Source organism: Alexandromys fortis, unplaced genomic scaffold (genome assembly GCF_014885135.2).
Source record: "Alexandromys fortis isolate MF-2015 unplaced genomic scaffold, M_Fortis_MF-2015_v1.1 scaffold_72, whole genome shotgun sequence".
NCBI lineage: Eukaryota > Metazoa > Chordata > Mammalia > Rodentia > Cricetidae > Alexandromys > Alexandromys fortis.
In genome coordinates, this window is record NW_026067969.1 from 8,844,265 (window position 1) to 8,863,908 (window position 19,644).

A 19,644-nucleotide genomic window follows, 5' to 3' on the forward strand; every position below is an offset into this window, starting at 1 on the left:
GCTCCCACACAGCCAGTTCATGTATTAGGGTTGAAACCTAGTGCCATTGTCCTTGGCTTCTCATCAGCCTTCATTGTCTGCACGTTCAGGGAGTCCGGTTTCATCCCATGCTTATTCTATCTTTACCAACCCTACAACAGACAAAGGCCTGATCTCCAAAATATATAAAGAACTCAAGAAACTAGACTTTAAAAAGCTAATTAACCCAATTAAAAAATGGGGCACTGAACTGAACAGAGAATTCTCACCAGAAGAAATTGAAATGGCCAAAAGACACTTAAGGTCATTGATGGAGGAAGGTAATTGGTTAATTATAATAAACCAACTGCTTGGCCTCATAGCTTAGAACATAGGTGGGTGGAATAAACAGAATAGGATGCTGGGCGGAAGAGGAAGTGAGGTCAGACTCTGCTCTGCTCCCGGACAGCATGGACGGAGGCTAGAATCTTCCCGGTAAGCGCACCTTGGGGTGCTTACACAGATGATTAGAAATGGGCTAGTCCAGGTGCGAGAATTAGCCTGTAAGGGCTAGAGTTCATGGGCCAAGCAGTGTTTAACTGAATACAGTTTGTGTGTTGTTATTTCGGGCATAAGCTAGCCAAGCGGCCAGGGTGTTGGGGACGCAGCCCCGCCGCTCCTTATTTCAACAGGTCATGCTCATCCTCCTTGGTGATCAGGGAAATGCAAATTAAAAGAACTTTGAGATACCATCTTACACCTGTCAGAATGGCTAAAATCAAAAACACCAATGATAGCCTTTGCTGGAGAGGTTGTGGAGTAAGGGGCACACTCTGATCCTGTTTCTTAATTTGAAAATGAGGACAGTAGTATCTAGCTCTCAGGCATGCAGGGAAGACTCAGAAAGATGGTCCCTGAAAAGTGCTAACCTAGCAGGAGAGCTGGGCTATGAGACAGCTCAGTAGATGGTGGTCAGGACCACCACAGTGAGGCTGAGAGCCAACCATGGTGCTGAGCTCAGGAGCCCATCACATACAGGAGATTGACAGAGGGAGGCTGGTGGCACATTCCACCTCTGAACTGGGACCAGAGGCATTTCCATGGCAGTCCTCATGCATTGCTTTCATGCTGAGTTTGTGGGGACTTCCAGGAAGACAGGCTCCCAGACAGTCAGGCTACCTGGCCTGGAGACTGTCACTTTTAGGCAGAGGAGCACTGTACCACCCGCCTGGCTTTCTGTGGGCTTGACCGGTGAGCAAACGAAACTACAAACACAGAAGCCTCAGATAGATGCCAACCTAAGCGACTCAAGTCCAAACTTGCCATCTAGTCTCTCTTCATCCCCTCCTACCTTTCCAAGTCTCCCCTTCAAATCCCCGAGATCTCTCTCCATCAGCCACTTCAGGCCAGAAGGCCGGCAAGCAGTGAGACTCGTTCCTCTTCATCCCCCTTCTCCATCATCATGGGATCCGGTGATCTCTACCTCAGAGGCTCTGGAATGTGCACTTGTCTCCAGCAGCCACGACAGTCATTGTCATCCCCCTCACCCTCATTCAGACTGTGGAATCTGCTTCTCCAATGGCTCCCTGGCCTGCTCCCTTCAGGTCTGCCCTAAGGGACCTCACTATTCTCCTACTCAGTGACATACAAGGGGACTTCAAACTCCCTACAGGGCCATCCCTTCCCTTCTCTAGTCTGTATTGTAACCTTCGTGGTCCCTCTGCTCCTTCCAGCCAGAAAGATATTCTCTTAGTTTCTAGAATAGCACACCATGTTCTCTCCTGCCGCAGGGACTTCACAGATGTTCCCTGTTTGGAATTCTTTCCTCAAGACTCCAACTGTTCCCACTCATCACTCCCTGGTTCCCTCGGAGAAGTGTTCTACTCCCCAGACTCGGCAGAGTGCCTGTGGCACTCTCTGTGGCTCCTGATTCCTGTGAGCAGTGACTGCCAAGCGATTTCATAACCGTTACCCGTGTGCCGCCTGTGCTGCCCAGGGGACTGTTGGCTTTATGCATAGACAGGGACCATGCTGCTTTAAGCATACTGACCGCAGAGACCAGCAGGGTCTTGGAACACATGGTGCTCATTGGTAAATATAGCTATGGGACAACTGAGTCTTGCGTTGTAAGTGTATCTTGATGCGGGGAACCACAGTGGTAGCAGGTGATATATATGATATGATATAATATGATAATATATGATACCAGGCGGTATAGCCTTATGAGATTCCACAACAGATGATCCTTCCTTGATGGAAATGCCATTCATTTGCACATGACTTTATGTGTTTATTGATCATATCTCCTGGTGCATCCTACAGGTCTTATAAAGTCAGTGGAGTTGACGATCATGCCCAGTGACCCATGTCACACTGGGGATGACCCTCAAGTAACAGAATTTTACTAATTCCAACAAGGGGCAAGCTTACTTTTGGTGTCCAGACCGCCACGGTAGCCTGTCCAGCCCTTTAGAGTAATGGTGTCTCCGAGGAGATTCAAAAATTTTTGAAAAGCTTCACTTCCAATTTCTGCAAGAAAAGGCAAGGGATGAGAAAAGCATTGATCTCTGGTCAATGGACAGTGAGGCGGTGTTGATGTGCAGTGTCAAAACATGAGGTCACATCACCTTCCACACAGGGGCCATGAGGAGGCCGAGGGAGGAACCAGGTACTACTATGCTTTGCCCAGTGATAAACAGGGCTGTAACATGAAAGGTACAAATACAGGGAGAGGAAACTGTCTTTACAGTCACTCAACCAGAACCAGCGAGGAAAGACCTTGCACTCTGTAGAACCAGATTCTCCAAATTCATGTGGGTCTCCTCCCCTCCCAGCTGTGTTCCCCAGGGCCCATTGCAGGGACCCGTAGACGTCAGGTGATCAGGAAAATACTTGGCAAACAAATGAAACTGGTCCTTAGGAAACTCTGTAAGCCACCTCCTGGGATTGGAGATGCCAGCCCAACCACATATTCAGTTTCGGCTGCAGGAAAGCAGCAAAGAGCAGGGTCTCTGTCAGCAGGGGTGAGGGGAAGGGCAGGGTCTCCCTCAGCAGGGGTGAGGTGAAGAGCAGGGTCTCTGTCAGCAGGGGTGAGGTGAAGAGCAGGGTCTCTGTCAGCAGGGGTGAGGGGAAGGGCAGGGTCTCCCTCAGCAGGGGTGGGGAGGGGCTGCTCACCATTGCTGAACATCTCGTCGTCTGTAAGTTGTCCATCTTTGGCAAAAAGAACCCCGAATTTGAAATTCACAGAGCCCTTACAATGAGACAGCAAAAGACATGCAAGTTAATTTTATCACTGAAGCACACAGAGTTTTAAGGTACGGTGTTTGCATTTAGGATCAGTGCAGTCGCCTGAGTGGACTCTTGGGGGAGTCCTTCTTCCCATTGGCCCCGACTGACCATTGTTAGCAAGAGACTCTCATTTTTCTGAAGCTTACAAAATAGCTAGCAGGTGAGGCGATCCATTTCTCTACCAGTTCAGCTGTAATTTCATTATTGCTGACATCAGGAGGATTCTAAGCCCGTGCAGGGGCAGCAGGGTACTGATGACAAATGGCCATGGGTCTGGCACCACATTCTGATCCACCCGTCAGCAACAGTTTCCAGAAGACTAGGGGAGCTAATTGTAACTCAGAGCCAAACATAACAATCTTAGACTAAAGTCTGGTAGGCTCTTCTAGAAATAGATATGGAAATTGTGGGCAATTTATATGAAAAGCTCGCCCCCACTCCTGAAGATGTTTAATCTGAACAAGTCACAGATGTGCAAATGAAAGACAAAGCAAGCCAAACAAGCAGGGCTATTCCCAGTTTGAGCTTATGATTCTCAGCTCTGCAGAGGACTCATAGAATCCGACCCTGCAGAAAGGACCAACACCAACGTATGATGGAAGCTCCTTCAGGGAAGAGAAGACGACAGAGGAATGGAGTCAGGGGCAGAAAGTAGATGGGCAGCTGTTACTCTTTAAAGACTCGGTTATTACTTATGTGTTTGTTACGTGTGGCCACAATTCATTATCATATATGTATGTGGTGGTTCTATGCATCACACAAGTCCATGTGCCTGCAGAAGAGGGCACTGGGCTCCTTGGAGCTGGAGTTACAGGCAGCATGAGCTGCTGGATGTGAGCACTGGGAACCAAACCTGAGTTCTCTGCACGAGCAGTACAAGTTCTTAATTGCTGAGCCATCTCTCTGGCCCCTCCACTCTGTGTTCTTAATGATTTTGTCCTAATCTGGGCAGGGATTTTTATGTCACTCTCTATACTTCTGTGTGTGCCTGCATTACATAATAATAAAAGCCCATTGCTAGAAGAACATCAGCATTACAAGGCCGACTGACCTGCCACTAGGCGAAGGATTCCGGGTGTTGGTCAGTCAAGGTGCGAGTGATCTAGAGTACTAGCCAATGGGGCCAGGGGTGGGAGGTCAAGGAAGAACACCAGGACTCAGAAGTGGAGTGGTAAAATTAAGACTCTGAAAACCCAGCCTGTTGATGGCTCAGTGATTGAAGTGTTCACCACACATGCAAGAGAACTGGAATCCAGATCCCCAGAACCCACATGGATGTGTGCTAGGTATGACAAGGTGCCTGCCTTCCGAGCCCAGAAATGCAGAGAGTTAGGGGATCCCCAGAGCAAGTTGGCTAGCAAAAGTGAATGGTTTAGGGAGCTTTGTATTTGACTAGGAGATCCCAACTTAATGAATAAGGTAGAAGAGGGATAGTGGATGAGTGCTGACGTCAACCCAAGGCATCTATATGTAAGTGCACATATACCCAAACATGCACAAACATGCGCACACTGCACACACATATACTTATGAAAAGAAGAAAAAGAAAAGAATCTGAAAATCCAAGCCTGAGGCTGTGCTTCAAAACCTTTCTCTCCCTAATACACCTGGCAAATAGGTACATGCCCTTCAGTGACTTTGTACAGACACAGAAGTAGGGAGGGCATTGCTACCTCACCCCTATACCCAGAACTCTTACCCAGCAGACGAGCCTCAGCTCCAACAGCAATTTCCAGAGAGGTCACCTACCACTGCCACCATTCACCCTTTATGCCATTATCCCACTATAATTTTTTCCTCCAAGACTTGGTTTCTCTGTGTAGCCCTGGTTGTCCTGGAACTCACTCTGTAGACCAGACTGGCCTTGAACTCACAGAGATTCACCTGCCTCTGCCTCTGCCTCCCAGGGCTGGGATTAAAAATGTGTGCCACCATTGCCCAGCCCCCACTATAATTCTTATCTAGTACATGTCTCTGTTTCTCACTGGAGCCTGAGTTGCTGGAAGATGACCCCAGACTTTAATTAGTATTGAGTTTGCAGAGCAAGCACAGGGCTGGGGACAAATGTGGCGTAGTGACTGCATAAGGAGCAAGGAAAACAGCAAAGGTGGACAGAAAGCACTTGCTTTTTCCCCACTGGCCATCTTTTGGCTAATTTTTTGGGGGAGATTTTTTTTAAAGGCTTACTTTTTTGTTTTAAGTTGTGTGTGTGGCAGTGTGTGCACATGACTTCAGGTGTTCATGGAGGCCAGAGGTGGGGGACCCCTGAAGCTGGAGTTACAGGAGGTAGTATGGGTTGCCTGAGGTGGGGGACCCCTGAAGCTGGAGTTACAGGAGGTAGTACGGGTTGCCTGAGTGGGCGCTGGGAACCAAACTCGGGCTCCATGAAGAACAGCATACTCTTAATCACTGGGCTAACCCTCCAGCCCCAATCTCTGCAGTTTCATCGGGGACCTCTACCTATTCAGGTTTCTATGGCCATCACTTTTCTTCCTTATTCTGGAGAAATGACAGTAATCATGTGTCTCCAAGATGGAGGCACCTCTTCTGTTCTTGCTCCCTCTTAAAAAGCACCCATAACTAGGTGATGGTGGCGCATGCTTTTCATCCCAGCACTCAGGAGGCAGAGGCAGGTGGATCTCTGTGAGTTCAAGGCCAACCCGGTCTACAGAGTGAATTCCAGGACAACAGGCTCCAAAGCTACAGAGAAACCCTGTCTTGAAAAACCAAAACCACCACCACCACCACAACAACAAAAGCACCCACAGAAATCTGTAGTCTAGCAGATAGCCCTTTTGGAGCAATCACAAAACGTCTGAAGCAATGGTCCTCCAAACTTGGCCTCCAGGCATCGGGAGCCCTGGAGGGGTTGCTAGAAGATGATTGGTTCACGGTCCAGTGTTTCCAGCTCACTAGGTCTGGTATCTGGCTTGGAAGTTTGCATCAAAAAGGTTCCCGTGAGATGTTCTTGCTGCTGTCCCGGAAACAGACTGAGAACCAGTGGACAAAGAACAAACTGGGAGGCTTCTAGGCGGCCCAGGATCAGGTTCAACTGATCCGATAGACAGTAAGCACAGGGCAGAAGGACTAGGAGAACTAGCAGCTCATTAGGACCAAAAAGAGCCCACAGCACACAGACATGGACGTCCAGGGAAGAAGAGACTTGCCCAAGACTGGTCATAAGTGAGCAGCAGACTAGAGCTGGGATCTAGGCCTCCTGACTTTTGACCACAGTTCTTGCCAATAGCACATAGTGTTCCCAGGACAGGCCTGTACTGAGCAAAGCTGAGAGCACGGGCAGAGATGGGGCCTTCATGTCAGTAGCCAAAACTTTATACAATTTCACGGGGCTGTTGTGAGGCTGGCAGCGTGCTACCAGTACCCTGGCTGAGGCCTTGGAGGGGCTGGGTTTGTAAGACACGTTATCCTAGCCAGGCTCAGGCAGCGCAAAGTCTTAGGGCGTGGAGGGTGCAGGACGGGGACTGCCCAGGTTCCCTGGCATACAGAGATTTCCAGTCTCCTAGGCCACTTACAAGGAGAGCATGACTCCAGGTTTGCCACGATGGCCCTGGCCTGCATCTCTCTTCTCTGCTGTCTCCAGGGAGACCCAGTTTAAATGAGAAATTGTATAGAACTTTCTGCTTCAGGAACATTCCAGGAAGGCTGGTGTTGTTTTAAGTTCTTAAACATTCTAGGACTCTCCTGAAATAATCTGGTAGCTGAGGCTTCCCGAATGATGCCCACAATGAGCAGAAAACATTCATCTGTTTTCAAAAACCAGGGTGTCGGTCAACATAATGAGCTGTTTCATACTTTAGAAGAGGTAGTTTGATTGGGGACTACTGGATCCTAACAGCATTTTGAGGGCTGTAGGGAGTTTTCCAGGTCCCAAGTTCAGTCTGGGCCCCTGGAGGGAGCTGCCTGCTGGAGAGTATAGGCACTGGTCTCCTCAGGACAACGGTCCTGCTCAAGCACAGAAACAGGCACATTTGTCATTTCTATTTGTTTGGAAGTTAAACTATTTCTAAATTTAAAAAAGATCTATTTTATGTTTATTTTATGTGCATACATGTTTGCCTGCATATATACATGTGTGCTTGGTGCCTGTGGAGGCCTGAAGAGGGTATTGGAACTGGAGTTATAGATGGTTGTGAGCCACTGTGTTGGTGCTAGGAACTGAACCTGCCCTGCGTGCCCTTAACTGCTGAGCCACTTGTCCAGCCCCTAGTTCTAACTTTATCTACGGAATTAATTCTCTAAATCATATCCCTTCTGTAAAAAGGGAAGTCTGAGCAGAAACTCCCAGTGAATCCAGACAAATTGCTGGCACTAAGAAAGGATGGCCTTATTCAAAACAGCCCTGCTGGTTCCCGGATACTGATGCCGGGACAGTGTCCTGGCTAGCGTTATGTCAGCTTGACACAGCTAAAGTCGCCTGAAAGGAGGGAGCTTCAACCCGAGAAAATGCCTTTGTAATCTGGCTGGGCATTTTCTTAATTAGTGATTGATTGGGGAGGGCTCAGCCCACTGTGGGTGGGAATATCCCTGGGCTGGTGATCCTGGGTTCTATACGAAAGCAGGTCGAGCAAGCCAATAACAGCTCTCTGTGGCCTCTACATCAGCTCTCACCTCCAGGTACTGGCCCTGTTTGAGTTCCTTCAATGATGAACAGCGATGTGGAAGCATAAGCCAACTAAACCCTTTCCGCCCCAATCTACTTCTGGTCATTGTGTTTCATCACAGCAATAGTAACCCAAGCTGAGACAGTCTCTGTACTCATAGGGGTCCACCTGCTTGCAGCTCACTGGTTCCCCCTTGCGTGTACTACAACATAGAGCCCCACATCTCTTGTGGGGATGGCTGTCTGTGCCGTCATGAGCACAGGTCACCAACTTCATTATCAGTGTTCCATATGAAGTTCTGTTTTCTGTTTTTCCTGCCCATCATCACAACTCATAGTTTATTACTAGGATGGACTAGAACCAAGGTCAGTGTTCCCTACTGATTCTAGATGAGAAACTGCACGATTAAATGGGAAGGCTTGGCCACCATCTCTCAGAAAGGCTCTGATGGATGGTGCCTCTGCTCGCCCCTCCAAGTCATAAGGGATAAGGAGACAAAATTGAGAAATAGAGATCTGGCCTGTACAGTGAAGTCCAGAGATGAAGTGGGTGTTGTCAACAGGCTGAAGTGGCTGTGCCAAAGCCACTGAGACATTTGAGCTCAGGAGATTCTATACAGCTATGTCAGCTAGGTGAAGAGATAGATTAGACTTGGGGTATCAGAAATGGAAGAGTTAGGACTTTACTAAGTTTGACCCAAGCAACCAGACAAATGATATTTTCATTTCTGTTACGGATAATATGCACAAGCCACCAGTTCCTTACTCAGTTATTTCCATGACACACACACACACACACACACACACACACACACACACACACTGGGGGTAACGAAATGAAGCATGCAGATCTCTTTGGCATCTAGTGCAGTAAAATGCGTGGCTAAGGCACAGACATCCTAGTTGAATGGAAATGAGCCCCTCTTTACACTGCATTCATACATTATGCAGATTTAAGTACACTGGTCTATAGATAGCTGTACGGAAAGTTCTGAAGGAGACCTTGGACAGCCCCTTCAGAAAGGCCTCTGTGAGTATAAGCCCACACTGCAGATGACCAAGGTATGACTCAATGAGAAGGCTGCATTCACAGTGAAGGGGCTGTGCTCACAGAGAAGGGGCAGCGCTCACAATGAAGCTCACAGAGAAAGGGCTGCGTTCACAGAGTAGGGGCTGTGCTCACAGAGAAGAGGCTGTACTCACAGTGAAGGGACGGCACTGGCTGCTAAGGGGCAGGGGACAGATCCGCTGATAAGACTACTCACCTCTTGCTCTTCCAGAACCAGCAAGTCCTGTCAAGGAAAGTTTCACAAGTTACATTTATATATTGTGGTGATGACTGGATTTTGGTTCTCTGAGAACGCCAAGCTTTACATACTCACGATTTGATGCTATGACATTTTGGAAAGAACAGAAGTTGGTTATGGGATCTCTCTTTAAGGAAAAACAAAAAAAGTAAACAACTGAAAACAAAATCCTGGTTGGGCCATCCATCTCTCAGAAAACCTCTGGAATAGGATACTAACTGCTGCTCAGCCTCCCTGAATCAAGCACACTCACTGCTACAGGAAAGCATACCTTTGGTAAGGAGACACAGCTGAGAACTAGAGACCTGAACACCAGAGCCAAAGGCAGACAGGAAGGTCAACGAATTGGTCCGTTGCGTCTCATTGCTTGCCTCACACTAGGTCAGCTGCCCTGAAGAGACCCTCTCCTGGGTCAGCAGGAGCAGTGGTGACCCTAAAGAGTCCTGGCTTTGAGACCTTGCTCTGCTGCTACAACTGTGTTGTGTACAAATCATTTGACCTACTGGGTCTATTCCTCACCCACTCTCTTGCCCTGTGCAGGCCACTATGGAGAGTGACAGAATGAGCGTGGGGGACACCAGGCAAACAGGTTTTCACACTCAGTTACTTCACAATGAACTTCGGAAGAAGTGGGCAAGCAGACACCAAGGCCAAGGACTCCAACAGAGGTCACTGGGTGTGTGGAGGTGGGGAGGTGGCTCCAGTCAAGCCATGGCAGCCATGAGAATGGCCAGGAGGGCCAGGAAAGAGAAGGAAGAGGCTGAGGGGCCCTCACCCTCCTTGTCACCTGGGAAGCTAAACATTCCTAAAGAAGTACATGAGGCACACAAAGCTCTCCATCATTTCTGACACAAGGGCTCTTTTGTTTGGAATGCAGTCATCACTGTTTTTTTGAATCCGGGGAAAAAATAAAACTGCCATGTGTTTTATACTTTTAGACACACTTCTTATTTGCACGTCATTACACACTTTATTGCAAGATCCTCTTTTCCATAGTTTGCAGCCTAGTCATTCCAGAATGACAGGTAAGGAATTCAGCAGAGCATGGGGTAAGGTCATGTGGCCTGGTTCTTCTGACACCTGCAAGTACACAGTCATGGTGAATAAGACACCAGGAGCTTCCCAGCGGCCTTTAGTCTGGCAGTGTCAGGACTGGGCACTTTGCTACTGTCCCAGGCCTGGTTAGGGCTTGCCTTGGCGGGCAGGCTATGGGAGTCCCCAGGGGCCCAACATTCAGCCCTGGTGGCAGGAGGGATGCCACTGGCTGCCAGGCCACATTTCCTTTGTATCTTCTTTGGTTTGGATTACATGCACTTAGAAGTGGGTGCTCCTGCCAGGCATCGGGGTGGACCAATGTCTATTTGACAGCAGTCAGAGTTTTAAAAATTCATTTCTGGATTTATGAGGACCAACTAGGTCTCTTTTTGTTGTTTCCTAGTTTGTAATTTTAGCCTTAAAGGTCTAATTTTATGTCAGTAATGGTGTTTCTTAATAAAGTCCTAGTGATGTTGTTTTTCTTTGTGTCTGTGTGTACATGTTTGTGTGTGTGTGTGTTTGGATGTATGTATGGTGGGAGACATGTGTGTCACAGGTCATGCGTGTATGTCAGAAGACAATCTGTGATGTTGGCTCTTGTTTTCCACACTGTCTGGCATCGGGTATCTTACTGGTTTCCACTGTGTGCAGCAAGCTAAGCTGATCCACGGGCTTCTGAAGATTTTCCCATCTCTGCCTTTCCTCCTGCTGCTGGTGTGCTGTGATCACGGATGCTGACTACTGCTTTCAGGTGGCTTTGGGCATCTGAAATCATTCTTCAAACTAGTGCCAATCCCTGCTATTGTTTTATGGAATTTTGATTTTAAGCATCAGTTTGTAGCTAATATTAAGTTTTCAAAAAACAAGTATTTGCCAGGCAGTGGTGGTGCACATCTTTAATCCTAGCACTCAGGAGGCAGGGGGGAGGTGGATTTCTGTGAGTTCAAGGCCAGCCTGGTCTATAGAGAAAGCTCCAGGACAGCAAAGGCTACATAAAGAAACCCTGTGTCAAAACCCAAAAAAACCCATAAGAACCAACAACAACAAAACAAAAACAAATATTAGATTTAAGAGGGCACAATGTTATATATACTTAAGGTCTTAGACATGCTTTGAACATTCAGATTTAGTTTTGTAGATGTTTATACAATCCCTGGTCACCAGGAAAGTCATCGACAACTGTAGATTCTTATACAATCTCTGGTCGCCAGGAAATCCATCTACAGCTGTCTAGGATTCAAGGTGATAGAGAGGCAGGAAGAAAACACAGAGATCCCACTTTCCACTTACTTAAAGCCAACTTAATCATACACATTGCTTCTGGAAGGAATCTGGTCAAGAAAAACGTCACTGCATCCTAGCAAGCAGAAGCAGAGGGACAGTGTTCTAATAGGACCAGCCCCCTTCCTTCTCATAATGAGGCTGGTTCAGCTTCCACTCACTGTATGGATTCTGTGACTGTGAAGAGCTCCTAGCAGTAATGTGCAGAAGCTGGGGCAGCTCTGACAGCGTGACTTTTAGGACTGGGCCTCATACTCAGGCCCAGGGAGGCTCATGAGTGTTCCTCGGTAAGGGGGTACACAGCTATAGGAGAGCATGAAACAGCTTTTCCATAGGCACAGAATGGTGACGTCAGTCGCAGGTACTGCCGACTCCTGTCTGGTCATCTGTTACTCTGTGGGAGGGAAGGCAGCTGGGGTGGGCTAGCACAGCAGCTGACACACAGCACACCACAGGGCTGCCCCTCCAGGACTCTGGGGTGGGGTCTTCAGAGTGGGGATCATTCCCAGGCACCATGCTCTCAGCACTGCTGGGGCTAAGGCAGGAAGGACGTGAGCTTGAGGTCAGCCTGGTTTATAAAGTGAGTTCTAGGGTAGCCTGGACTTTATGGTGAGATCCTGTCTTTTTTATAAAAAAAAAATCTAAGTTGTACAATGAAGCAGTAAAGATGTATTTATACTTCTAATTTGTTCTTAAGGTTTCCAAAGTCACTTTAGGCATAGTGTATCTTAAATTTGCTTAGTTGAACCTAACACACTAAATTTTGCTGAGTTTATTCTTGCAGGGCACAAATACTTGTTTATTTATTTATTTAGCATGTGTCTGTGTGTGCAGATGCACACAGTGCTTTGACACGCATGTGGAAATCAGTGACTTGCAGAAATCATTTCTTTCCTTCTACCATGCTGTCCTGGTGGTCAAACAAATAGTATTTTATAAATTTTATAAAGGCATGAGGACATTCCACTCTGTACGTCCGGGTTTAGCAACGATGACCTCAGTTCAAAGCTTACCTTTAAGGGATACAGAAAATAACTGTTTATGGTCTGCTCAGTCCTCCACATCTCATCTGAGGTACCCCCCGCAAATGAACTCATCCACCTCACTCTGCTTACAGACCCTGCTGCCTCCTGGACACAGCTCAAGCTGCCTCTCAAGCTTCTTCCGTGTCATCTAGGTGGGCACAGCCCACCTCCTGGAAGCTCAGCTTTGCTCTGCTGGCTGGCATCCTAGGGAGGATGGCCACAGTTCTAAAATTTCAGAGCTAAATGAGTTACAGCTGCACGATGAAGGTACAACTGCGCTCTCTCTCTCTCTCTCTCTCTCTCTCTCTCTCTCTCTCTCTCTCTCTCTCTCCACACACACACACACACACACACACACACCTCTCTGACCCTCATCATGACACCACACTTCCTTCTCTCTGGGCAGACCAGCCTGCCCTACCATCCTAGCAAGGTGAGACTGAGTCCACGCATTGCTATGAAGCCACAGCTTCCTTTACCTTTTGTATCTCTGGGTGAAAGATTTCCCGAGGGCCTTTTTCAAACTTGTCCAGGTTCATGGCACTGAAACAGAGCAAACAGAGTGATTCAGTGAGGTGGGAGCTGAAGCATGAGGGAGTAAGTGCAGTTCTCTGGAGAAATAGACAGTGTTGTCTAGAAGAATCATGGTGGATTCTCTGAAGGGCCTGACACTGAAAACGCAGATCAGCAAGTGAAGGAATGGTGTGCGACTCCGTGAACGTCACCAACTGCCATGGGTAACTGTCCCTTCAGGACAGCCATGCAGGAGAGCGCGGCAGTCATCACGGACGGCAGCGTCAGGCATCCTTCTGTCCTCCTATTCTCCCAGATTGCTACTGACTTATTTATTGTTCTGTTATTGACAATTTCATATGTCTACGACACCCTTTACTGCCGAGTCCCAGAGTCAGAGACACCTAGTTTAAACCCTGCAGTTAACTAGCTCTGCAGTCTCTCCTGCTCTCTGAGGCCTGAGTCCTCTTAGGGGAATGGAGGCAACCACAGATGGACTTCATGCAGCCGAGTTAGAGTCAGTGAGCAGATGCTGGGAAGCATTCAGCACAGTGTCTGACAAAGAGGCTACTGTCATTAGGATGCAATATCTTAGTTGGGGACAGAGTGACAGGCTCCATCTGAGTGGCAGCTTTCCCCAGGTCTGGGAGAGATTTGAGAGGGAGGTGGGAAACAGGGGCAGAAGCCAGATGTTCCAATCCCTTCACTCGCTTATTCAGTGAATAAGGCACCCTCCCCCCCGGAAGCCTTTGCTGACATCTGGGTTTCTATTTCAAAGTATAAAAATGAAAGGAAAAGATTTCTGGATTTTCTTTCTAAACCTGAAGTATCCAAGCAAGCACAAGGAAAACAAACACGCGGCAGGCAAAGGGCACAGCACAGAGGGAAGCTCAGCCACCACTGGAAACCCTGGCCTTACTCTGTTTTATCATTTGTCCTGCTCTCTGGGGCTGCCTTGGAGACTCTAGGAGGGAATGCCTGGCATGCCAGTCAAGGAAAGCGATTGCGCAAGGATCCCAGGACCATGCAGTCCACACGCATGGGCCTCTGACGGTCTGTGAGAACTCACCTTAAGATGGACTTCACAGACAGTGTCTTGGTGGGACTGTAAGGAAGGCATATTTTTTGCGTACCCTGGAAGAAGTAAAGCACCATCAGTGATGAGTCTGAAGAGCCTCACCCAGTCGCTGTGGTAAAACCACGCCTGTTCTTTCTCACTACTCTGGCTGTCGGCACCCCTCTCTCTCATACAAACTTTTGGTTCTGAGCAGAACTCAACACACCAGGCCTCGAATCTTGGTACCATGGTGGACAGCTGAGCCAAAGACAGTTGTTCAAGAGACAAGCCCAGTACAGCTTGTGGGAGCTGACAATGGTATCTTCATGAGTAACTATGTGGAGAGGAGCCAGGGGCTGTGGACTTGAGGTTTTCTTCACTACAATCTGGCACAGCTCTTTTCCCATCTCCTGTTTGCAGCTTTCTAGAGTCAATATTTAAATAAAACCACTCTGTATTTTCTGGTAGAAACATCAAATGCCCTAGGTGGAGGCCTGTATCTGCACATACCAGGCAACCAGAGGTGAGCACTGTGCAAATTCAGAAGTACAGGCTGGACATGACCTGGTTTGTATTAACAATGGATGTATGCATGCATGCACATGTGTGTTCACCTGCCAACATGCATGTGTAGAATCTCCCAGAAGGAGATATTATAACTTCTCTGAGCAGAAGACTTTGATCCTCCTCTTTGTGCCTGCTGTGTTTTCTGGGTGGAATTTCTACAGTGAGTCTGAAATTGTTTCTATATAAAAATCTTCCCCACGTGTTCAGACAACATCCGTACAGTAGTGGGGATACTCACTAGCCTAGAGCGTGCGTTATCCTGGCTCCATTCCCAACACCTCAAAAACCAAGCACAGACATACAGAAAGACTACTTGCAGAAGGGTTATGTGTTTGGTTGGTCTTATAGCTGCCTTTAGACAGCACGGGCTTGTGGGTGTGGGGGGCTGGACAAGAACTTCCCACAGCCTTCAGTGCCAGCCTAAAGTTACAGGAATGTAGTAACTGGCTTCTGCTGATAATTCTGATTTTAATTTTCTCCCCTTCAATATTTCCATTTGTAGCTATGAGCAAAACTTACCCTGCTGTTGGCCCACACGTTTAGCAGCTACAGGAGAGGATTTAGATGGAGGCACGGACACTCTCTCAGTGGGATTAATGTTCCCAATGGCCAGCTCTTGGCAGCTTTCACAATGTTTTGGAGCTTAAATGTCAAGTCTATGCTTCTCTAATGGTGGCCAAGAGCAGCTCCAGGAAATACTACTTTGTTAACTCTTGTTCCTTCTGCCTAGACTGTTCTCCAGCTTCCCCTTCTAGTTTGCCTGTGCTTACAGCATTTACCCTTCGGATCTCCATGCGGAAGATCTCCCTGACCTCATCTTCAGGGGTCTCAGCATCTTCATTAGCTTTGTCACCTTCAGGGTGCTGACCACAGTCTATATGTAATACAGACAACTCCTTCAGAAACGGAAATAAGCCAGGTTTCCCCTGCGTTTGTCCTGCCTGCCTGCCCTTGCTCAGTATCCAGCAACCATCTAAGGTAAGGATGTAGGTGGCTGTCAAGAAGGAAGATATCAAGTAAATTCATCCCTGGAAGTCAGAAGAGGTGGGAAGGAAGTTAAATAGGAGAGGGAGGCCATGAGGGCACAGGAAAACACTTCAGAGATACCCAAGAGAGCCCTGTAGGCGCGTACAGCAATGGGGCAAGAAGCTGCTTCCTGGGCAGGACCTCTCACAGGAGCTAAAGCCCACGTGGCACCTGTAGAGACAAGGTGAAGCGTAGGAGCTGCCAGCGTGGATGCCTGGCAAAAGAACAGATATGGACCTAAGGCCATGGCTTGCAGGGGTGAGGCCTGGGGTAAGCTGTAGAGCTGAGGTCCAGAGGCTAGCAGGGACCAGAGCTTGGGCCACACGCAAGGAAAAACAGCAAGACCCACAGACTTCAGGAACACGAGCTTTCCCTGACCTAAAAAAGCAGAAAGGACCAACTCTATCCCAAAGGTCATATGAGAGTATGTCACAAAAATACTAAAATAACCTGGGAATGGGGCACGCACCCCACTGTACATAACTCATTCTATATGTTAACCCCTAACTCAAGTGTGTTCTGCTGCCATGAGACCTCAACCTTCTCCTCATGCACCTACCTATCAATCGCTAGAGGAGCAGGGAGAGGGAAAAGACGATGGTCTTCCCAAAGAGGACACTCACCTGCCTGGTTCAGAAGACAGGGGCTCTGAATGAAAGCACAGTTATTTGTCACCAGGGGAACAATTGGCAGAGACTACAATGCAGGCATTCCAGAAACTGGGCACACACACGCCAGGGTCTCCTAGACCTGTTCATGGCTCTGCTTGTCACATAGCTGCGCTGGCAGCAGGCTGATGGCCCCAGCTATGGTGGTGGCATGGGGAGAAGATGTGTTGGTCCTTCCAGCTCTTTTGAGTCTTGGAAAGTACCTGTCCCTGTAAACCTTGATCCCACTAAGGTCCCCTGTTATGAACACGCCTCTGCTGGAAATAAGCTCACGAGCAACACAGAAAAGATTTTTACCCCAAATCTGCTTCAAAACAAGACAACTTCTGAAAATACTATACAAGTTTACTTAAACGGAAGCAGCAGCATCCAGAGATGTTAAGCTAGGTCTGGTGCCATTTACTTCCCGAGCTGTGCATATGTGCCAGGCATTCTGCCACATGGTGGGGACATCGAAGGAGGACACAGTGAGTCAGAGACTACATATAGAATTCACTATGTACAGTAGTGATACCGTGGCCACTGGGCCCTGGGATACACCCAGTCTGTCATCGACTGGGAGGGACTTTGGCCCTGGCATTTAACTTCTGCAATTGCAAGAGCAGGTATTACGGTTTGGGGAGTTAAGAAATTAATCTAGCATAGTGGTTCTCAACTGTGGGTCGTGACCCCTTCGGGGGTCTAATGACTCTTTCACAGGGTTTGCCTGAGACCATCGGAAATTGTAAAAGGTTACGATTTATAACAGTAGCAAAATTACAGCCATGAAGTAGCAACAAAGAATTTTAGGTTAGGGGTCACCGGGAGATGAGGAAGTGTATCCAAGGGTCACAGCATTAGGAAGCTCGAGACTATAGTAAGAACACAATAAACGTTAGGTTTTATTCTTTACTGTTTTAGCTCACTACTTTCGAAGTGCCTAATCATAATTTGTTGAATAGTAGTTGTTCCTAGAAATTTTTTTCTTTGTGATATAGAGTATCATATCCCAAGATGACCTCAAACTTTAATTATGTAAATGAGGATAACTTTTAACTCTTGATTCTCCTGCCTCTGATTCCCAAGTGTTGGGATTACGGGCATGCGCCACCACACCTGGTTTACGCAATGCTGGGGACTGAACACACGATTTCATGCATGCTGGGCAATCACCCTATCAACAGTCTTATCCCCAGCCCTTCTTTTTAGGTCATTTAAATTTGTTACCCTATTGATATATGTGTATGTGTGCATGTAGGTGTGCAGGGGTGTGAGTATGTGTATATGCTTTTACCAGGGTATCATATTGTCTGTGTAAAATGTCCTAGAAAATAATATGAAAAGAAGAGAATAATGGGAAAAACTTATTAAAAAAACCAAATATAAGAATTACTAGAAAACAAATTTCTGAATCAGAGTAGCAAGTAGACAATAAAAGCACATAAGGAAAATATGAAATCTAAGACAAATTCCATTAGTGCAGCTGGACACTGGTGTTGGCTGAGCAAGCTGGAGAGATGGGGACACCATAGGGGCTATAGCCAGATAATAATATTCTGTTCTTCCAATATAACTAAAAGGTAGGTTAGTCCACAGATTTAATTATTAAAAATAGCTCGGGTCGGGGCCTGAAGAGACAGCTCAGTGGTTCAGAGCAGTAACTGTTCCTCTAGAGGACCCAGATTTGGTTCCCAGCACCCATATGATTGCTTATACTCACCCATCACTGCAGTTCCAGGGAATCGGGTGCCCTCTTCTGAGACCCCTGGGCATCAGGCACACATACGGCACACGGATGTACATGCAGACAAAACACTCATACACATAAAATTACAAAAAATGTAATTAAAAAATAGCTAGGGTCAGTTGGGTGTGGTGGTGTACTCCTAAAAGCCCAATACTCGGGTGACTGAGGCAGGAGGATTGTAAAGTTTGCAGCCAACTTGGTCAACATAGCAAGTTCACAAATACAAAGTTAGATCCTATCCCAACAAACAAAACAATAAATAAGCCGGACGATGGTGGCGCATGCCTTTAATCCCAGCACTCGGGAGGCAGAGGCAGGCGGATCTCTGTGAGTTCGAGACCAGCCTGGTCTACAGAGGTAGTTCCAGGACAGGCTCCAAAGCCACAGAGAAACCCTGTCTCAAAAAACCAAAACCAAAACCAAAAAAAAAAAAAAAAAGAACAAACAAAACTAGGGCTGAGGATGTGACTCAGGTGGCAGAGCCTAGCATGTGTGAAGCCCGGGTTTGATCCCTACAACATTATACACAGGTATGGTGGTACATAACCCCATCACTCAGGAGTTAAGAGAGAGGAGGACTAGAAGTTCAAGGTCATCCTCAACTACAAAGTGAGTCTGAAGATAACCCAGGCTATATGAGACTGTCCCCCAAAACAAAAACAAACAAACCAGCCCCTCCATGTCCTCCCCTCCAGCCCGCAAACAAAAGTGAACATACTACTACCACTACAACCCCAAGTGTAGTAGATAAGGCTATTGAACTAATGCACTCTATAAACCCACTGCCATTCCCCTGAGGCCAAGACTTAGGAAGTGGTTGTGTCTGACTGCGGCTTAGAGATGGGGAGAAGCTGCTGTTACCATTAGGCTTGGTGGTCCCAGCTCAGAATAATGACATTCTGAATTATCTACAGTGAGGGGAACCACTTGACAACGGGCTAACCGGACTTTGAATAAGGCCCTCCAGGCACGTGCTGAACAGGAGATACCAGAGTCTAAGTGCAGGTCAGATACTCACTGTTTTCCGCCACAGAATTGCACGGTACTGAGGGACACGCTGATTGTTCTGGTCAGAAAGGGTCACAGACAAGAAGAAGGGGCTCTTCTCCGCATCGTTTCCAATGTAGTTCTGATGGACTGGAGAAGAGTAGCTGGTGAAAACCCAGCTAGTTCCTTCAGCCAGCAGTGGCCAGTGCCCACACGAGCAGTCATCCCAAGACTGGCGTGGGCAGGAACTGACCACTAACTGTGTGCCCACTTCCCTTCGCCAGCAGTGGCCAGTGCCCACACGAGCAGCCTTCCTAAGACTGGCGTGGGCAGGAACTGACCACTCTGTGCCCACTTCCCTTTGCCAGCAGTGACCAGTGCCCACACTAGCAGCTATCCTAAAACTGGTGTGGGTAGGACCTGACCACTGTGTGCCCTGCTATCCTAAGACTGGCGTGGGTAGGACCTGACCACTGTGTGCCCACTTCCCTTCACCAGCAACAAGCTCAGAAACAAGTCTGTTATTCAGTGTTAGCTGAGACAGGATGAGAAATCTGCCTTCTGGAAAGATGCCCCCCACCCCCG

General features: G+C 47.7%; 1 protein-coding gene across 7 annotated transcripts in view; it reads right to left on the bottom strand.

Moving 5' to 3' along the window:
• Window positions 1–19,644, bottom strand: part of Garnl3 (GTPase activating Rap/RanGAP domain like 3) — a 161,596-nt gene that overhangs the window by 50,683 nt on the left and 91,269 nt on the right. For 6 of the 7 annotated variants that reach the window (XM_050155232.1, XM_050155231.1, XM_050155230.1 and 3 more), the window contains 6 exons: window positions 19,091–19,209; window positions 14,098–14,162; window positions 12,995–13,058; window positions 9,133–9,159; window positions 3,133–3,208; window positions 2,389–2,487 (listed from right to left, as the gene is read on the bottom strand). In XM_050155232.1, coding sequence (XP_050011189.1) covers window positions 2,389–2,487; window positions 3,133–3,208; window positions 9,133–9,159; window positions 12,995–13,058; window positions 14,098–14,162; window positions 19,091–19,209 — 450 coding nt within the window. The other variant, XM_050155233.1, reaches the window with a different exon arrangement.